General features: G+C 45.4%; 1 protein-coding gene across 9 annotated transcripts in view; it reads right to left on the bottom strand.

Moving 5' to 3' along the window:
• Positions 1 to 14,759, bottom strand: part of MAPKAPK5 (MAPK activated protein kinase 5) — a gene marked incomplete at both ends in the record, with an annotated part of 32,543 nt that extends 17,784 nt beyond the window's left edge. For 3 of the 9 annotated variants that reach the window (XM_080717358.1, XM_080717357.1, XM_080717360.1), the window contains 6 exons: positions 413 to 502; positions 2,855 to 2,963; positions 4,833 to 4,930; positions 5,320 to 5,395; positions 7,202 to 7,275; positions 14,724 to 14,759. In XM_080717358.1, coding sequence (XP_080573484.1) covers positions 413 to 502; positions 2,855 to 2,963; positions 4,833 to 4,930; positions 5,320 to 5,395; positions 7,202 to 7,275; positions 14,724 to 14,759 — 483 coding nt within the window. The remainder of the gene's footprint in view (positions 1 to 412; positions 503 to 2,854; positions 2,964 to 4,832; positions 4,931 to 5,319; positions 5,396 to 7,201; positions 7,276 to 14,723) is intronic. The other 6 variants (XM_080717361.1, XM_080717359.1, XM_080717364.1 and 3 more) reach the window with 4 other exon arrangements.
• Positions 14,760 to 15,968: the final 1,209 nt, after the last annotated feature.

Below are 15,968 nucleotides of genomic sequence, written 5' to 3'. Positions count from 1 at the left end.
GCCTGTAATCTCAGTACTTGGGAGGCTGAGATGGGAAGACTGCAGGTTTGCGTCCAGGCTCAGGAACGTAAGAGTCTTAGCAACCTAAAGATCCTGTTTAAAAACAAAAAGCTAGGCACTGTAGCACATGCCTCTAATCCTAGTACTTGGGAAGCTGAGACAGGAGGATCCCAGGTTCAAGGACAGTCTCAGAAAGCTTCAGCAAGTAGTAAGACTCATCCACATAGTGAGATGAGAAAAATAAAATGGGGCTGGGGATATAGCTAGGAGTTGGAGTGCCCTAAGTTCAACCCCCAGTACCACACAAAAAATAAAAAGGGCTATATAGGGATGTAGTTCGGACGCAGACTACCCCTGGGTTCTATCCCCAATACCATGATGAGACAAAGAGCAGGAGAGCAAGTTTTCTCACCAAAGAGTTATCCTTGAAGAGCAGGTTCTCGGGCTTGAGGTCTCTGTGCGCAATGTTCAGCGAGTGACAGTGCTGTAGAGCCAAAGCGATCTGGAAAAGGACAGAGCCGAGCGAGCGCCGCTGAGAGCGCAGCCTGGCACACGTGCTGCAGAGGCAGGCTGTTACAACTGTGATTACAACTGTGGCCACTTAAAGCAGAAATAAGAAAGACTTGGGGTACCAAGAAATAGAAACGAAGTTTAATTGCAACCGATATTTTGTTAAAAAAAGAAAAATATACCAGTAAAACAATTCTTTGTCAGAAAAACTGACAGTTACGTCCTGTAAGAAATGAGGAAAAGGAAAAGTTCCCACTTTTATTCATCTGAGGTGTGATGGGGACTTCAGGGAAGCTGCCTGCCGGCCCAGGGACCTTGGGCAGGCCTAACTCCCCAGTAAAGCAGCAGCAGGATCGCCCGCTCAGAAGAGGAGCATACTTTCTCCAGAGCAGCAGGCTCTGCCTCTAAACCAGCTGATATGGCTTTTACAACTGAAAATTCACTCATTTACTGGTTGAAAGTGCTGCCTGTCTGTGTGGACCCAAGGGGTTTTTATAGAAGATTATCAAGATTTCATCCTTTGGCTCTAATATTTGAAAAATAAAAGATAAAATTAATACAACCAGGCGTGGTGGCACACGCTTGTAATTGCTGTGCTTGGGAGGCGGAGACAGGAGGATCACGCAGGTTCGAAGCTAGCCTCACTGGCTTAAGAGACCCTGTTTCCAAATAAAAATATAAAATAGGTCTGGGAGTGTAGCCCAGGGGTAGAAGGGTTCCATCCCCAATACCACCCCCCCCAAAAAAAAATTTAATACAGCTGGGCAAATGTGCACGCTTGTAATCCCAGTACTTGGGAGGCTGAGACAGGAGGATTGCAGGTTCACAGCCAGCCTCAGCTACTTAAAGAGGCCCTCTGTAATTTAGTGAGAAATTGTTTCAAAATAAAGAATAAAAAATAGGGCTGAGGGTGTAGCTCAGAGGTAGAATGCCCCTGAGTTTCATCCCCAGTACTGGGGGGAAAAAAAATTAATACAAAAAAAAAAAAAAAGATTCTACTGCTCTTCAGCTACTGTATGAAATTTTCTCAGCAATCCAACTATCAATTCTTCCCTAATCAATCAGAAAAGAAAATGCTTTAGGGCCGGGCATGGTGGTACACACTTGTAATCCCAGCGCTTGGGAAGCTAAGACAGGAGGATCGCACAGGTTCGAAGCCAGCCTCAGCTACTTAGTAAGGCTCTCAGCAACTTTGTGAGACCCTGTTTCCAAACTAAGTATAAAACAGAACTGGGAATATAGCCCAGAGGTCAAAAAGCACCTGAGTTCCACCCCAGTACCACAAAATAAATAAATAAATAAATAAATAAATAAATAAATAAATAAATAAATAAAAAGAAAATGCTTTAAAAATGCTCACAGAGCTGGGGAAACTAAGACTGTTGCAGGTTTGAGGCCAGCCTCAGCCACTTAGCAAGGCACTCAGCAACTTAGTGAGACACTAAAATTAAAAAAAAAAATTTTTTTTAATTTGTAAAAAGGAGTCGGGTGTGGTGGCACACGTTTGTAATTCCAGCATTTGGGAGGCTAAGACAGGAGGATCATGCTACTACTTAGGTCCTTTGCAACTCAGTGAGGCCTATTTCAAAATAAAGAATAAAGAATAGGGCTAGGGGTGTAGCTCGGAGGTAGAATGCCCTTGGTTCACTCCCCAATACCCCCCCGCCAAATCTCAAGGAAAACTTGGAAGAGCTTTTCTTTAAACCTAACTGGGCTCTGCATCCTGCTTTTCTTTGCCCTGTTTGCCTGGTCTGAACCCAGGCCTTGAGTGCTTAGTTTTTTTACCTTTGTAACAGGTTAGTGCCTGTTGGATTCCTAGTATCATTTATGACATAAGTTATTTATACAGCAATAAAATGTGATGTCATGATAAAATATATTGAGAATAACCCAGAATTACAAAGATCCTCTACCACTACTAAGATCTGCAGAAATAAGGGCAAGATGACTCATATACAAGAAGCATCCTTTGCACACATTCTTAGAATAGACTTTTACACTACACAGTCTTGCAGGTGGCATGAACAGCATTTTATCTCAAAGTCCAGTCACAGTACTTGGAAGCTACATATCTAATGATAATGAAGGTCATAAAGAAGGCAAGAGTTATTAAATTTTACAAAAGCCTCAGGAAAACAGTTGACATCAATTAAGAATACAGCCCTCCCCCCAAAGAATAAAAGGGGCACATGTGTCCCATTAAGGCATCCTTTCTGATTATATAACAAAGCAGGCAATGAGAAGTCAAATTGAGCTTTTCTTTAAGCTTCTTTCCTTTTCCCTAATGGAATAGCGCTTGTTAAGCAATGTCACTGCGGCTCCCCTGGCCCCGGGGTTGACTTGCCTGCTTTGTTACTTGGCTGGCTTGCTTCTCTGTAAAGTGCCGGTGTTGGCTGATTCTGTGAAATAGCTCTCCCCCTTCCATCATCTCCATTACAATTAAGAGTCGAGCCCTGTTTGAAAGCATTTGATTGTGTTAAAAAAAAAAACAAATAAAAATACCCCTGAAACATAAAAAGCTGACCTATAAAACCTCATCTACAAAGTGATGAACCACTTCCTAAGTCCAGGGTAATAAAATTATTAAATGAGAGCAAAAAATGTTCATGTTCTAAAAAAATAAAAATAAAAATAAAAAAACCATGAACTTTGGTTACCATTCTTGGATATAAATGCTTCCAGCTTCCATCCAAATGCTTTCACCAACAGAGCAGCATTGTGAAAAATAATTTGATTTCTCGTTTGTTTTTAAAATTCCAACTTCTTACTCCACCTGTAAACATTCCTACACTCCTTTCAAATCCTGGAACACCTTACCTCAGTAGCTCCCCTTTGTAAAGTTCAGAATATTTTACGAACTCAGGGCCTATCACATCACTATGATGCTGGGTTTACATCTCAGTCTCCCCGGTAAATCCCTAAGGGAGACTCAGAATGTCACCCAATGTGCTTGCCAATGTTTGGTAGCTGAAAGAATAATTTTTATCTCTTCTAGTAAAAGGAAAGTCTCAAGCAACAGGACATTTTGCTATATCAGCCTCTGAGACTTTGTTTAGAAATAACAGGCACCTTTCAGTGATTAGAAATAGGATCTGGACCAGGTATGGTGGCGAACGCTTGTAATCCCAATACTTGGGAGGCTGAGAGGGGGTTTACTCACACTGAAGCCAGCCTCTGCTACTTAGTGAAGCTCTCAGCAACTTAGTGAACCTTGTTTCCAAATAAGATGTAAAATAGGTCAGGGGTGTAGCCTCTAGGTAGAAGGCTCCTGGGTTCTATTCCCAGTACCACAAAAAAAAAAAAAAAAAAAAAAAAAAGAAAAGAAAAGAAAAAGAAAATAAATACAATCTGCCAGCCAGGCCAGGCATAGTGGCACACGCTTGTAATCCCAGCATTTGGGAGGCTGAGACCAGAGGACTGGGGTTCACGGACAGCCTCAGCTACTTAGTGAGGCCCTCCACAACTTAGTGAGACCCTATTTCAAAATAAAGAATAAAAAATAGGGCAGGGGGTGTAGCTCAGAGGTAGAATGCTCCTGGGTTCAATTCTTAATACCAAAAAACATACAAAAAAAAAAAAATGAATGTGAAATTTAAACAGATTTTTTTTTTTAGTACTGGGATTGAACCCAGGGCGTTCTATCTCTGAACTACACCTCCAGCCCTATTTTTAAATTTATTTTGAAACAGAGTCTCACAAAGTTGTGGAGACCTTACTAAGCTGCTGAGGCTGGCCACGAACCTGCGATCCTCCTGTGTCAGCCTCCCAAGTACTGGGATTAAAAGCATGTGCCACCACACCTGGCTCTAAGTGCTTTTTATAAAAGAGAAAGTAAAGCCAGGCGTAGTGGCGCACGCTTGTAATCCCAGCATTTGGGAGGCTGAGACCTGAGGATCGGGGTTCGCAGACAGCCTCAGCTTCTTAGTGAGGCTTTCCACAACTCAGTGAGACCCTGTTTCAAAATAAAGAATAAAAAAATTGGGCAGGGGTTGTAGCTCGGAGGTCGAATGCCTCAGGGTTCCATCCTCAGACCCACAAAATATAAAAAATAAAAATAAATAAAAGAGAAAGTAATTAAAATAATCAGAGGGGCCTGGAGAGTGGGTGGATGAGGCCATGATAACTGTTGGAAGCTGAGAAATGAGTACTTGGGAATTCATTACAAAATTATTTCTGCTTTTACAAATATTTGAGATTTTCTAAGATTTAAGGGGTGAGGAGGGAAGTAGGGAGAGAAAGAGTTAAGAGTGTACAGAACAGATGAAGACCCACTACACTTCCGCCTACATGTGGGCATGTATGATGATCCTGTGTAGTCTTACCTGGGACTGGACTCATGAGGAAACTGTACACTGTTAGCAAACACTTCAATAATTTCAACTATATTTGGGTGTGTGGCACACATCATGTGCAGGCGTACCTTGAAGAGAGAAGAGGAAATGTTTCTATGCAAAGGGAAACCAAAATTTTCTCTCCAAACTTTCTAACCCAAACTGACCACACTAGATGCAAGGGATAATCTATTTTAGTTAAAAAACAAAAAACCAGCCAGGCGTGGTGGCGCTTGCTTGTAATCCCCGCGCTTGGGAGGCTGAGACAGGAGGATCGCACAGGTTCAAAGCCAGCCTCAGCTACTTAGTGAGGCTCTCAGCAACTTAGTGAGACCCTGTTTCCAAATAAAAAATATAAAATAGGTCTGGGAGAATAGCCTGGAGGTAGAAGAGCCCCTGGGTTCCACCCCAGTACCACACACACACACACACACACACACACACAAATTAGGCAAGTCAATAGAATAAAGAACCTTACCTCATTTCTAGCTTTTGGACGATCAAGAAGAATTTTCAGTGCAAACCGTTCTTGGGTAGACTTCTTCACACAGACTCTAGATTTAGAGGGGAAAAATCAATCAGTGATCATCTATTTTATATTAAAAACTAACTTCACAATCTGTCCTTTATGAATTATACTTTGTGTGTGTGTGTGGTGCTGAGAATGTACCCAGGGGCATTCTACCTCTGAGCTACACCACACAGACCAATTTTATTTTTATTTATTTATTTTTTTGGTGACACTGGGGTTCCTGGAAACCCTTCTACCTCCAGGCTACACTCTCAGACCTACGTTATATTTTTATTTGGAAACAGGGTCTCTTAAGTCAGCATGGCTGGCTTCGAACCAGCGGGATCCTCCTGTCTCTGCCTCCCAAGCACGAGGATTACAAGTGTGTGCCACCACGGCCGGCCAATTTTATTTTAAAACAGGGTCACTAAGTTACTAAGACCTCCCAGAGTTGCTGAGGTTTAGAACTTGTGATACTCCTGTCTCAGCCTCTGTTGTGGGGATGATAGGCATGCATGACCATGTCCAGCTAGGAATTATACTTCTAATTGAGGTATGTGCAGGTGCATCAGCACAAGCTTGCCCCCAGGCAGCAGAGGTCAGATGAGGAAGCATGTAACACCTCTTCCCCGTTGCCCATGCGCAGGCCTTAGCTCTGGCAACTCACTGCACAGGCCAAGGAAGAAATAATGTCCTTCGCTGGCTGCAGGTGACTCTCACAGCGGCCCCACAGACCCAACATCTAAAATGAATTGTGCTACAAAGCATATGACTTGTTCACTTAACTGTAATCCTAGATGCATGAGAAAAAAACCTAATACAAAAACTGCTATTAGACCTGGGCATGGTGGCGCACACTCGTAATCCCAGTGCTTGGGAGGCTAAGAAACAAGGATCACGCAGGTTGGAAGCCAGCCTCAGCCACTTAGTGAGGCCCTCGCCAACTTAGTGAGACCGTGTTTCAAAATAAAGAATAAAAGCCAGGTGTGGTGGCACACGCTTGTAATCCCAGCATTTGGGAGGCTGAGACCGGAGGATCGCAGTTCGCAGACAGCCTCAGTGAGAGGCCTTTGCAACTCAGTGAAACCCTGTTTCAAAATAAAGAAAAAAAAAATTGGGCTGGGGGTGTAGCTTGGAGGTAGAATGCCCCTGGGACCCATCCCTAGTACTGGAAAAAAAAAAGAATAAAAAATAGGTTTGGAGGTATAGCTCGGAGGTATGTCGTCCCTGAGTTCCATCCCCAGTACCGCAGTACAGGAAAAAAAAAAAAAAAAAAAAAAGGGCTGTTAAGCCGGGCGAGGTGGCGCAGGCTTGTAATCCCCACGCTTGGGAGGCAGAGACAGGAGGATCGCACAGGTTCGAAGCCAGCCTAGCTAGCTGGCTTAAGAAACTCTGTTTCCACATTAAAAAATAAATAAATAAATAATATATATATTATATAAATATAATATATATACATATATACATATATACATATATACATATACACATATACACATATACACATATACACATATATACATATATATATATATATATATATATATATATATATATATATATTAGGTCTGGGAGTGTAGCCCGGAAGTACCGGAAGTAGAGGGTTTCCAGGAACCCCAGCACCACAAAAACAAACAAACAAACAAACAAACAAAACTGCTGTTAAGAGCTAGGGGTATAGGTCAGTGGTAAATGTACTTAGCATGTGTGAGGCCCTGGCTCAAATCTCCTATACCAAAACACAAAAAATCTTCTAATTGTTAAGGCTTTTCCCTCCAATCTGGCACACCTGATACTTCTAATTAAAAACAGATTTCAAATGATCTCACATACTCACAGGGGCTCTTACCTAACTGGTCCACTAATTCCAGCTCCCAGCTTCTGAGTCCAATTGATACTGTATTCTTCTAAGATGGAGGTTTCCTGTGAAAATTAAAGAGAGAAAAGGCAGAGAGTGATTCCCCAATTAAAAACATGAAAATTAAGTAGAAGTAAGACAACAGAAGAAAACCTGGTTCAACATCTCAGCTTCTAAGAGACTCTACAGGGCTCTATATACATTGTCTAAGTGACTCAGTGAGTCACAGTTTTCTAATAAAGCACAGACATCAGAATAAAAAAAAAAATTCAGATCACCTACAAGGCCTATTTGCACAAGCAGGCAGTACTTTCTGGAGGTGTGTGGTGGAAGATATTCTTTCAAAATGCAATAACTGGGCTGGAAATATGACTAAGTGGTAGATCGCTTGCCTAGCAATGCAAGAGGTCCTGTGTTCCAGCCCCAGCACCGCAAGAAAAGGAGAATAAAGTACAGCAATGGTCACATATATTATCTACTATTCCAAGAAGACTGGTCAGGCATTGCTGTGGTATAGAGGCCTATACCCTTGAACAAGCTGTCCAAATAGTTTGTGGGTGTAAAGATAAGTTATTAGACCAAATTCTCCACTGTACTTAGTATCTTACTCTGACAGCCAAAAAAGTTCAGCTTGCAGAGACTGACCAGAGTTCTGAGACTTTGTAAAAGGTAAAGAAGCACTTCCAGGTGTCTATACTCCTGCGGTTTTTTTTTTTTGTTTTTCAATACTGGGGATTGAACCCAGGGACATTCTACCTCTGAGCTACATCCCTAGCTCTATTTTTCTTTTTATGGTACTGAGAGTGGAACCCAACCTACCTCCGGGCTATACTCCCAGACCTATTTTATATTTTATTTGGAAACAGAGTCTCACTAAGTTGCTGAGAGCCTCACTAAGTAGCTGAGGCTGGCTTCAGATCTGTGCAATCCTCTTATCTCAGCCTCCCAAGCACGGGGATTACAAGCCTACGCCACTATGCCCAGGTTTTTTTTTTTTTTTTTGAAACAGGGTCTCCCTAACTTGTGGAGGGCCTCACTAAGTAGCTGAGGCTGGCCGTGAACCTGCAATTCTCCTGTCTCAGCCTCCTAAGTGCTGGGGCTACAAGTGTGCGCAACCACGCCTAGCTATATTCCTTATTTCTGAACCCTATTATTCTTACACCCAATTTTGTCTCCCCCAATTTTATGTATTTATATTTTTTCTTTGGTGGTAATGGGTATTGAACTCAGAGGTATCCTGCCTGTGAGCTACAATCCCAGCCCCTCTTAATTTTTGTGTTGAAACAGGGTCTTCTACGTTGCTGAGCCTTAAGTTGCTGAGGCTTTGAACCTGTGATCCTCCTCTCTCAGCCTTCCAAGTACCGGAATTATAGGAATGAGTCACCGCGCTAGCTGAAGCTGGGAGTTCAACCCACTGAATCTACCCTAGAGAAACTGTTAGCAAGCACTCACTGCCTCCCCATTTGTATACCTGTCCACTGTGACTGGGATCTTCTGCTCACAACTCTCCCACAGCTCCCTTGCTAATGGCCAGCAAGGCCCAAATACTCCCCTTCACTTCATTTCTCTTTCCCTGCACTGTACTCCAGGCCCCTGCCAGTCCTCTAGCACGGGAGGCCCGCTTCTACTCCAGGGCCTTTGCACTTGCTGTTCCCACTGTCTGTCACTTTTTTGAGACAGTGGTAGGTTGCTCTCAACCCAGGTGTCACCTCCTCAGAGGCCTTCCCTGATAACTCAAATACTACTATTCATCTTTTCTACCTGGGAGGGTGGGGGGAGTACTGGGGACTGAACCCCAGGGCCTTCTAACATTGTGCCACACTCCCAGCCCTACTTTCTTACTCTGAAACAGGGTCTCACTAAGTCTTGGAGACTGGCCTTGATCCAGCAATCCTCCTGTCTCAACCTTCCAAGTTCTGGGATTGCAGGCAGGCACCCTGGCTACCCCAAAACCTTTTCATTTCTGATTCTGAGACAAAGTCTAAGTTGCCAAGGCTGGCTTTGAACCTGAGGTCCTCGTGACTCAGCCTCCCAATTACAGGTGTTCCACTGCACTGAAACCATGCTTAACTCCATCTTCTAGAACATAAACTCCACATCAGTGGGGAACCAAGAATCTGGCTCATACCACCTGTGCCTATGACAGCACCTGGCATAAAGCAAATAGTTCTGAACTTAAAAATCTGCCCCATATGCTTTGATTCACCACCCAGTCAAGTAACTTCAGGCAGCAAATCATAACTCTGTACTAATAAAATCTGAACCAAAAGGAAAAAATGGACATATCAAAGCAGTCTTTTTTTTTTTTTTTTTGCGGGTCTGGGGTGGAGTCCAGGGGCATTCTACCTCCGAGCTACACTCCCTGCCCTATTTTTTAATTCTTTATTTTGAAACCGGGTCCCACTGAGTTGTAGAGGGCCTCACTAAGTAACTGAGGCTGTCTGTGATTCACAATACTCCAATCCTCCAGTCTCAGCCTCCCGGATGCTGGGATTACAAGCATGCGCCACCACGTCCAGCTTCAAAGCAGTCTTTTATTTTCTTTTTTCTTTTTTATTATTATTATTTTTATTGCTTGAATTTTTTATTGGTGCACTGTATTCATACATCATAATGGTATAAAGAAAATATTTTTGTAGACATACATGTACACATCGCCCAGTTTAGCCCCTACCCGATCCCCACCCCGTTCCCTCCCATCCCTCCTTCCCAAATTGGCTTAGTGGTTGACATCTAGTTTTATAGCAATTTATCCAATATTAATGATGATAATCTCACATAACAGTTTCATTTGTCTGATACCAAGCTTTTGATGACTTAAAGATAACATTTCAATATTTCTTTTTGCTTTCTTTCTTACCAGAGAATATTTTTCTTTTTTTTTTTTTAGGTGAAACTATCATACATTTATTTATTTTTCAGAAAAAAATCTATCCTGATATGGAATATGGACTCTAGATACCCAAAACAATCTCGAAGAACAAAGCTATAAGATGTATATTTTCTGATTTCAAACCATATAAAGCTACAATAATTGAAACAGCGTAGTACTGTTCTAAAGGCAGATATATAAACCATTGGAGTTATATAAAAGCCTAGAGCTAAATTCTTCCATATATTGTCAAGTTATTTATTTTTTTGGTGGTACTGGGGTTCCTGGAAACCCTTCTATCTTCGGGCTACACTCCCAGACCTATTTTTACATTTTTATTTGGAAACAGGGTCTCCTAAGCCAGCGCGCGGGGCTAGCTTCGAACCTGCGCGATCCTCCTGTCTCTGCCTCCCAAGCGCGGGGATTACAAGCGTGCGCCACCACGCCCGGCCAATTGTCAAGTTATTTTTGACAAGGTTTCCACGAACATTTGGTGGAGGAAATACTAACCTTTTAACTAAATATTGTTGAAAAATAATAATTACATGAAAAAGAATAAAATTGGACCCTTACCTAACACCATATACAAATATTAACTCAAAATAGATAAAAGACCTAAATATAAATCTTAATTCTATAAACTTTTAGAAGAAAATCTGGGTCATAAAACCTCACAAGGCTGGGCATGGTGGTGCATGCTTGTAATCCCAGCATTCGAGAGGCTGAGACCTGGAGGATCGTGGTTCGCGGCCAGCCTCAGCTACTTAGTGAGGCCCTCTGCAACTCAGTGAGACCCGGTTTCAAAATAGAATAAAAAATAGGGCAGGGGGTGTAGCTCGGAGGTCAAATGCCCCTGGGTTCCATCCCCAGACCCGCAAAAAAAAAAAAGAAAAAGAAAAAAAAAAAAAAACTCACAACATTGAAATTGGCAGTGATTTCTTGGATATGATTTCAATGGCACAGGCAACAGAAGGGTAAACAAACTCCCTAAAAATTAAAAAAATATTGTATAGGCCGGGCGTGGTGGCGCACGCTTGTAATCCCCGCGCTTGGGAGGCAGACAGGAGGATCGCGCTGGTTTAAGAGACCCTGTTTCCAAATTTAAAAAAAAAATGTAAAAATAGGTCTGGGAGTGTAGCCCGGGGGTAGAAGGGCTTCCAGGAACCCCAGTACCACCCCCAAAAAAAAAAAAAAAAAAATTGTATATCCAAAGACAATGTAAACAGAGTTAAAAGTTACTGATAGAATGGGATAAAATATTTCCAAATGCTATATCTGAAGGTATATTAATATTCCAACTAGAAATCCTAAAAATTAGCAACAATAAAAACAAACAATACAATTTAGAGATAGGTAAAAGACTAACATAAATAATGAATCTCCACAGATAACCAATCTTAGTTGTCTGTTGGATGGAAAAATCTTGTTTATCTGGTTCTGGTGTGTGTTACCTATTTCTTCTTTGTAGTTAATCTCTTTGAGTATTTTCTCTAATGCTGGTTTTGAAGACATAAATTCCTTCAGTTTCTGTTTGTCATGGAAGCTTCTTATTTTTCCATCTAATTTGATAGAAAGTTTTGCTGGATAGGAAATTTTTGGCTGGAAGTTGTTTTCTTTCAGAGTTTGGAATATGTTACTCCAAGCCCTTCTGGCTCTCATGACTTGGTTTGGGAAGTCTGGAGTGATTCTAATTGGTTTGCCTCTGAATGTCACTTGGCCCTTTGTTTTTGTTGCCTTTAAGATTCTCTGCTTGGCTTCCACATTGGTCATTTTGACAATTATGTGGCGTGGGGATCCTCTTCTCTGATCCTGTCTAAGGGAGTTCTATAAGTTTCCTGGACCTGTATATCGACCTCTTGCTCTATGTTTGGAAAATTTTCTACTATTACTTCCTTGAAGAGATTGTTGATCCCTTTGGTTTTACCTTCTTTTCCCTCCTCTATTCCAATTATTCTTAGGTTAGCTCTCTTAAAATGAGCCCATATTTCTTCAATGTCAGATTCCTGCTGTTGGATATTTTTTTCTAAATTAGAAACTATGCGTTCATTTTTTGAATGATCATCTTCTAAGAGCGAGATTCTATTCTCCATGTGGTCTAATCGGTTGTTTGTACTTTGAATTGAGGCTTTACTGCATTGATTGCATCCTTTATCTCTTTTTGGCTCTCTCTGAATTCTTTTTGAAACACCTCTATTATATCTACAGTTATTTTCCTGATTTGATCTTCTAGAAATCTCTGAATTTCTGTTTTATCAGGTTCTGATGTTGTGGGCATTCATTGCTCCATTGTTACTCCTCTTTCCCATGATTTAGGAAGTTTGTGCCTTCTCTGGGTTCTTCCCTTGGGTCACTACAACTTCACTTAAGGTGCTCTGGATCTCGAGTCTGTGGTATCTCAGTCCCCACTACTCCTTTACTGGGTTGTATGGCAGAGTCTCAGACCCAGGGAGTCAATCGAGGCTGCTTTAGACCATGGGGGGGTGCCAGGTTGGTCGTTCTCCTATGGTGTGATATCTCTGCCACTGCTACTCCCCCACTGGGTCAAGTCCCTGGGAGTACAGTACTGGGATTTCTCCTCTAGGGGCCACAATTTGACTCACTGTTGTTGAGTGCGCAGATGAGCTGTAGTGGACTCGGTGGATTCGCTGCTGCTGCTGCCGCCAGTGGCAATATGGCGCTGCTGCCACGCCCTCGGCCATGAGGCTGGTGTATTTCTTTTCTGTTTTTGAGCTCCACTCTGAGTCCCTGCAGGGTGTGCTGAGCCCAGCCACTGGGAGCTTTAGATGCTCCCTGTGCCGAGAAATCTGCCGAATTCCTCCCGGCTGATCCGCAGCGGCTCACCTCGGCTCGCTGTCCACTCCTCTCTGGAGCCTGGTGGGCTGTTGAGTGCGTTGGTCTGGTGCCGTCCGGTGAGCTCACCGCTGCCGCCGGCAGCGCTGTTGCTGCATCCTCAGGCGTGAGGCCGGCTTATCTCCTCTCTGGTTCTGAGCTCCGTTATGAGTTCCCCTCCTCTCTGGAGCCCGGTGCTGCAAGGGAAAATGGCGCCCGCCGCTTCGCGCCGCGGCTCCGGCTGCAGCACTGCGGTCTGGTTTCTTTCTGGTGTCTCGTTTTTCCACCCCTCTTTTTCTCTGTCGCTTGTAATTACATTTTTTGTTTATCTGCTGATGGTGTTTTCTGGCTATGAAAGGCGCTGATTTTGTGGTAAGAGATTGGTTGTTAGCGGGGCTCCTAAGCCCTGCTTTTCTCTGTCGCCATCTTCCCGGAACCAAAGCAGTCTTTTAGAACATTTCCTTTTTATTATTTAATATTTGATCTTCATGTGTATGTGCACATTGTTGCTTTTAAAAGGTTAAGCATGCTTGTAATCCCAGCATTTATTTGCAGACAGCCTCAGCTAAGTAGTGAGACTCTTTGCAACTCAGAGAGACCCTGTTTCAAAATAAGAACAAAAAATAGGGCTAGGAGGTGTACCTTGGAAATAGAATTCCCCTGGGTTCCATCCCCAGTGCCACAAAAAAATAAAAAAGTAAAAGGTTAAGTTCCCTTGGAATAAATGATGAGTTCTATAAACTACATATACCTCAAAAACTATGATTCAAGCCAGGCATGGTGGCGAATGCTTATAATCCCTGCGCTTGGGAGGCTGAGACAGGAGGATCGCATGGGTTCAAAGCCAGACTCAGCTACTTAGTGAGGCTCTCAGCAACTTAGTGAGACCCTGTTTCCAAATAAAATATAAAATAGGTCTGGGAGGATAGCCCGGAGGTAGAAAACCTCTGGGTTCCACCCCCAGTACCACCAAAAAAAAAAAAAAACTGATTCAATTCTAAAATAGTTACTGGTAATAGGGACCGTATAGTGAAGTACCTTGAAGGAGAAAAGAGCCCCAAATCTGCCAATAAATGTTTGTCCCTCAAGGGCAAATGAAATTCTTAAGTGCACTGGGTTTTGGCTTACCACTGTAAAATAAGTAATACATTAAACATTAAGCTTCAGCGTTCAGTTTACCTAACTCTTACACTCCGTGCTGCAGCTGACAGATAACTTATTGTGCGGAGATTTCCTGGTACAGAAGAAAACAAAAGTTGGCTTCAGAAAACTTGTTCTATTTGGGTCATTTGAGAACATGCATATTTGTTTTTCTTTGGGGCAACAGAGGCCTAAGTCATGGGACACTGTTAGTGTTTCCTACATAAACTCGATGCTCCCTAGAAAAGGAAGAAAGGGGAGGCAAAAGCATAGGCAAGTAAGAACAACCTATTTCCCAAAGCACAGGTTTGGTAGGAAGACGAACCACCTTCGGAAACTGCAGCTTTCCTGCAGGGTGGTTTCAAACACCTCGGGGGGGATGCTGTCGTGGCTGACCATCCGGAGGCGCTCGGAGGCGATGGGCACGCGGGGTGCCGGGCCCTACACGCTCCTCACCTTCGTTCTAGCTGAGTCCCACCTTCACGGGCCAGGAAAACTGGCGGAGGGCGCCGGCCATCCGCCGTGCGCACTCACCCTGCGGCCCGGGGCTGTCCAACGCGGCCCAACGGAGCCCCGAGGGCGAACCCGGGAGGCTGGCCCCTCTCGGTTCCCCGAGGCTGGAACCGAAAGGACCGCCGCGGCCCGCGAGGGCGGAGGGGCCTGCGCCCTTACCTTGATGGCTTTCTCCATGGCGTTCTCCTCCGACATGCCCCTCGGGGCCCCCGCGGCCTGCGGCGCAGGCAGCGCGGCCGCCCGGCCCGCCGGCAGCCGAGGGGGCGCGGGGCGCGGGGCGCCGGGCCCCGGGCGGCGGGAGGGCGCGGCCTGGGCGGGCGGCTCTAGGCGGGCGGCGGCGGGCCCTGCGGACGGGCCTTTGTGCTGGGCCCCGCGCGGCGGCCGCCCGGCCTCATCCCCGGCGGGGCGGGCGGGCCGCGGGGCGGGCTCGGCCGGGCCGCCGCTCAGGCCCGGGCTCGCCAGGTCCCGACGAGGAGCCTGCGCCGCCGCCGCCGCCGCCGCCGGCACCGCCGCGGAGTCGAAGCCGAAGCCGAGCCCGCCGCCGCCGCTCCAGCGCCGCACATCGCCGGGACACCCGCGCCGGGCCGCCCGCCGCCCGCCGGCCGCGCCGCCCCGCTGGCGCTCCCGGCCGCCCCTCCGCCGCCGCGCCGGGGCCCGGGCCCGCGCGCTCCCCGCCGCCGGCCGCCGAGCCGCCCCGAGCCGCGCGGGGACACGCAGGCGCCCGCCCGGGCCGCCCCACGGCGCGCCGCCGGCAGGACAGGCCCCCGGGCCTTCTGTGCGCCGGCGCCGCGCTGATGACGAAGGCGGGCCGGGGGCGGGGCCGCTGGAGGGCGGGGCCGGGGGCGGGGCGAAGCCGGACCTTCTTCGCGCCAGGAGGAGACACCTCTGGGGAAGAGCAGCGGGGATGGCGGTGATAGAGAGGAAAGGAGACCTGGGCGGGCCTGCCGTGAGGGAACAGGATTGTGCGTACTGTGAAAAACAGGTACGGAACGTTCACCTTCAGGGAAGCTCCTTAACTTCATCTTTTTTTCCGTGTGTGTGTGTGTGTGTGTGTGTGTGTGTGTGTGTGTGTGTTAGTTACTGGGGATGCAACCCAGGGGCATTCTACCTCCGAGCTACACCCCCAGTCCTATTTTTCATTTTATTTTTTATTTCTTTAAACAGGGTCTCACTGAGTTGCAAAGGGCCTCACTAAACAGCTAAGGCTGCCCGCCAACCGAGATCCTCCTCCCTCATCCTTCCAAATGCTGGGATTACAAGCGTGTGCCACCAAGACTGGCTGATTCTGAAACAGGGTCTCACTGAGTTGCAAAGGGCCTCACTAAATACAGTAGCCGAGGCTGTCCTCGAAGCGCGATCCTCCCAAATGCTGAGTTATTTTCTCTTTTGAAACAGGGTCTTACC

This window comes from Muscardinus avellanarius (genome assembly GCF_963383645.1).
Source record: "Muscardinus avellanarius genome assembly, chromosome: 21".
In the NCBI taxonomy this organism is placed as follows: Eukaryota; Metazoa; Chordata; class Mammalia; order Rodentia; family Gliridae; genus Muscardinus; species Muscardinus avellanarius.
This window is presented reverse-complemented; position numbering and strand designations above follow the sequence as displayed.